The 4255-nt window shown below is 53.3% G+C and overlaps 2 protein-coding genes across 2 annotated transcripts in view; one reads left to right on the forward strand and one right to left on the reverse strand.

The window, feature by feature from the left end:
* adat3 (adenosine deaminase, tRNA-specific 3) overlaps positions 1-1518 on the forward strand; it is a 5700-nt gene extending 4182 nt beyond the window's left edge. Inside the window, exon 2 of the mRNA XM_015402821.1 lies at positions 232-1518. Coding sequence (XP_015258307.1) covers positions 247-1239 — 993 coding nt within the window. The 5' untranslated portion in view covers positions 232-246 and the 3' untranslated portion in view covers positions 1240-1518. The remainder of the gene's footprint in view (positions 1-231) is intronic.
* Positions 1519-1937: 419 nt separating this feature from the next.
* Positions 1938-4255, reverse strand: part of LOC107103244 (ORM1-like protein 1) — a 4216-nt gene continuing 1898 nt past the window's right edge. Inside the window, exons 2-4 of the mRNA XM_015402823.1 lie at positions 3352-3531; positions 2401-2552; positions 1938-2313 (exon numbers count right to left, since the gene is read on the reverse strand). Of these exons, the coding sequence (XP_015258309.1) occupies positions 2178-2313; positions 2401-2552; positions 3352-3525 (462 nt within the window). The 5' untranslated portion in view covers positions 3526-3531 and the 3' untranslated portion in view covers positions 1938-2177. The remainder of the gene's footprint in view (positions 2314-2400; positions 2553-3351; positions 3532-4255) is intronic.

The following is a 4255-nucleotide window of genomic DNA, read 5'->3' on the forward strand; positions in this document are numbered from 1 at the left end:
ATCATCATCATCATCATCATCATCTGAATGTTCTGGATGAAGATTCTTTTCTATCGGGTCGTTATTCCAGACCCGTTTCCCTGCTTGGTTCTGTCCTCCAGGTTCTGGAGGTTCTGACCCGTGTAGAGAACCGGACCTGTGAGGGTCTTTGTTCTGGAGACGTTAGGAACCAGAACGGTTGCTGTGGTTCTGATCCGCTTGGTTCTGATTGACCCGTTTGTTCTGTGGCAGGAGGACGGCGCCGCCATGGAGCCTCAGGTGAAGCGCCTGAAGGGGTCCGACTGCGGCGGTTCCGACTCCTGGGTGGCCGAGCCGGTTCTGTCCGATGAGCAGTCGGCGGACGTGGAGCTGGTGGCGGTCTACGCCGCGCCGGTCCTGGACAGGAAGCAGACGTCCCGGCTGGTCCGGCAGCTGAACGCCGTCTTCCCGCTGGACGGCCTGCAGCACCTCAAACGGGTTCGGACCGCCCGGGACCAGAACAGCCCCCACCCTCTGGAGGTCCTGCTGTGCCGGAGCGGCGAGGCCGCGGACGCCGCAGAGCTTGGCTCCCTCCTGCCCTCTGACGGGAACAGCTGGGAGGGACTGGGCCGGCCGTTTGTGGTTCTGGTTCCGGCCCGGCCCCCGCTGACCCGGCCTCAGTACCAGCAGGCCAGCAGCTTCTGGCCCACCTCCTTCCACGAGGACAAGCGGGTGACGGAGGCCCTGAGGGGGGCACTGTTCAGCCCCCAGCAGAGGGTCGCCATGACATCCTTCATGGTCGCCGCGGTAACCGCCGCCAGGGCGGCCGCCCAGCTGGGCATGGAGGCGGTGGGCGCCGCGGTGGTCGACCCGGAAACGGAGCGGGTGGTCGCCGTGGGACACGACCTGAGGGGGGAGCACCCGCTGCTGCACGCCGTCATGGTCTGCATCGACCTGGTGGCCCGGAGCCAGGGGGGGGGCTGGTACCGGAACCAGAACCGGTACCCGGCCTGCAGCTTCGCCCCCGCCGGGCCGCAGGGCGGCGCCGAGCCGTACATCTGCACCGGCTACGACCTGTACGTCACCCGGGAGCCCTGCGCCATGTGCGCCATGGCGCTGGTCCACTCCCGCATCGGACGGGTCTTCTACGGTACCGGCTCGGCCCACGGCGCCCTGGGCTCCAGGATGAAGATCCACGTCCACAAAGACCTGAACCACCGCTTCCAGGTCTACAGCGGCGTGCTGAGGGGGGAGTGCCAGGCTCTGCAGGGGGACGCTTAGACCAGAACCAGAACTTTGGACCTTTTTTTATTCTAAATAAAGTTTTAGTTTTTATTTTCTGATCTTTTTATTTATTTGCAGCTAAAATGATTTAAATTCAGAGTTTAATCAGAACCATCAGATTCTACGACCCGAACAGCTGGTTCTGGTTCCTCCTGCCCACCTCCAGAGGTCCAAACCGTCTCAGCAGGTTCAGATCTACAGTTCAAAGGTCAACGCTCAGAACCGAACAGCAGGACGGAACCGGCCGACAGATCCGGACTGGTTCTGCAGACCAGAAACAAGTCCATCTGGACCGAACCCAACCAGCGGGTTCTACAGTGGCCTAGTCAAAGTCCAGACCTCCAGTCCCACATTTATCGGGTCCAACAGAACCTCTGCGATATTCAGCAGACGGTGACGGGAAGAACGGGTCGGATCGCTCGTTCAGAACCTTCGTTCCACCTAAAAAATAGAAGGTACCGTCTAGGTTCTGATCCAAACACATCAACCAGCGAGTTCAGTGCCATAAAGCAGAACCAGGAGCGTTGCCATGGGAACAAACATTTTATTAGACCAGGATCCAGAAGGACGACCCGGCAGCGGCCCAACAGAACCGAGCCGCTGCTCCATCGTGGTTTTTTTCTGTCTCCATCTGTAAACAGAGATCCGCTGATTCCAGAACAAACGTCCACAAACACCGTTAGCCTGAACCGGTCCGGTCCGGTCCGGTCCAATCCGGTCCGGCTGGGGAAACCATGCAAACAAAGAGCGGTTCTACTGAGAAACCAGGAAGGTACCGATCAGTTCAGAGTAAACATTTCTCCTCCTGAGAGTCACTGAGGTCCAACAGAACCCGACCCGGGCCAGCCCAGGTCCCCGCGGGTCCAGAACGCCGTTAAATACTCATAAGTTACTGATTCACATCATGTCCTGCGGTCGGTTCCGGTTCCGACCCGTTAATACTTGTTGATGCCCAGAATCCTGACGCCGTGCAGCTGAGGCAGCTTGGGGATCAGGACGCTCAGCAGAGACGCCGTGTTGATCAGGAAGTGGGCGGAGTCATACTTGGAGTAGAAGCTGGCCAGGAAGTACCTGAGGAGGAAGAGGAGGAGGAAAGGTGAGCGGAGGTTCTGCTGCTCCGCTATCGGAGGTTCTGATGGAGCTGGGTCCGTCACTCACAGCACGATGGGGGAGATGGTGAAGAACTTCCTGGAGGAGGTGAACTGCACGCCGTAGTCCAGCTGCTCCCAGTGGGTCAGCAGCCGCGCCTTGCCCTGGTCCGGCGTCTCGAACGGCGTTCCCTTCACCGCGTGCATGAACACGTACATGCCCTGCAGGAGGAAAGTATTCACACGGGTCAGTTCTTCTCTAAAACCCGATTCAATCAGAGCAGACTGGGTGGAGGTTCTGATGATGGGTCGGTACCGTTTGGCACCAGGGACCGGTTCACAGGAATTCTGACCTACTCTTCCTCCTCTAGCGGTTCTGATCCGGCTCCAGCACAGCAGCCTGAACCTGGAGGTTCTTAGATTTCCCAAACTGTGGGAGGAGCTTCCAGAACCCGTCGGACCGGGTCTGAAGGTTTAGAAAACTGGATCTCTGATATTAAAGGAAGTTCTGGAAAATTCTGGTTCTGGTTTCTATGAGATCCAGTGGAAAATCCAGGCTCCATCTTTTGGTTTTTGAATTAATGAGAATTAACTCAGAACCAGAACATCCAGCCCTGATTCTGACCCGGTTGGTCCATGAGGGCCGACATACGAATCAAGATGCTATGACCGAAAACATTTGATTGACAGATGAGCGTTGATATATGATTGGCTGAATTTAGGTGTTCAGGCTGACGTAGAACTAACTGGCCTGCAGAAGATAACGGGAAAAAACACAGATTTTAAGATTTTTTTTTACAAAATAGAAATTTTCTAACTTTTGGGACAATATGGTCTGATAAAGAGAACATTTATATAAATGTTTAAGCCAAAATGATTTGACATTTAAATATGATTTCCCTTTTACTTTAAAGCTGATATTTCTACAGCATTTTAATGTCAGCATGATCGCTGACATTAAAATGGGTTCTGAAGGCGGACCGGGTTCTAGTGGGGTCAGAGGTCAGAACCTTGATCTTACCAGGTTGTGGATGACGTTGGTCAGGGTCCAGACCACAGGGACGCTGAAGAAGGGGAAGCTGAGGAGGACGATGTGAAGGACGCCCACGCCGAGGGCGTAGGTCAGCCAGATGCCGCGGCTGTTCATGACGCGGGTGTTGGGGTTCACCTCGCTGTGCGCCACGCCCACGTTCATCCTACTCTGCAGAAACCACAAAAAAAAAAACACCATTAGCATCGCCGGGCGTCCGTCTGCCCCCCCGGAGTCTGGAAACCAGGTTCTGGTTCTGGTCCGGTTTAATTCCTGGATGAATTTAGTTCAGTTTCTGGCAATGTTTGAGCAGCAGAGGAATAAAGCTGTGGGTCATTTACACCTGAAACAGATTCTCTTAATGGTTAACTGATGCGGCTACAGGGGGCGGAGTTTAGCTAAGCTACACAACATGGTGGCAAAAAAACAAGCAGGAGTTGAACATTAACAGCTGACAGATGGTGAACAGAACCTTTAGAGAAAACAGGACAGGATTTAATTTCTCATCTTCAACTAGAAACTGACTTTTAAAAATATTTGGAACAAACCTGAGAAGCAGCTTCCAGTTTAATGGTTTAATATTCTTTGGTTTTAGGCTCCAGGTTTTTCATTTCAAGGTTGTTTTTTCTGTTTTCTCTTCAAACTAGAACAATCTGTCATTTACCACCCATTAAGTCATTGATTACACTCTTTCCTGTCATGTTTTAGTTTTTAGTTTGTTGAACAATTAAAATCTTAGAGCTGCTCAGAAACGGTGCAGATTTATCGGGTTTGTTCAGATCTGATCAGCAGCTTCTAAAGCTGCTGCAGAAAAACAAACTAAAACTAAACGGCTTACAGAACTGAACTTTGTCCTCTGACACACTTCCTGCTGCCAGAAGCGGATCAGAGACTC

This window comes from Cyprinodon variegatus, unplaced genomic scaffold (assembly GCF_000732505.1).
Source record: "Cyprinodon variegatus isolate N-32 unplaced genomic scaffold, C_variegatus-1.0 Scaffold1402, whole genome shotgun sequence".
Classification (NCBI taxonomy): domain Eukaryota; kingdom Metazoa; phylum Chordata; class Actinopteri; order Cyprinodontiformes; family Cyprinodontidae; genus Cyprinodon; species Cyprinodon variegatus.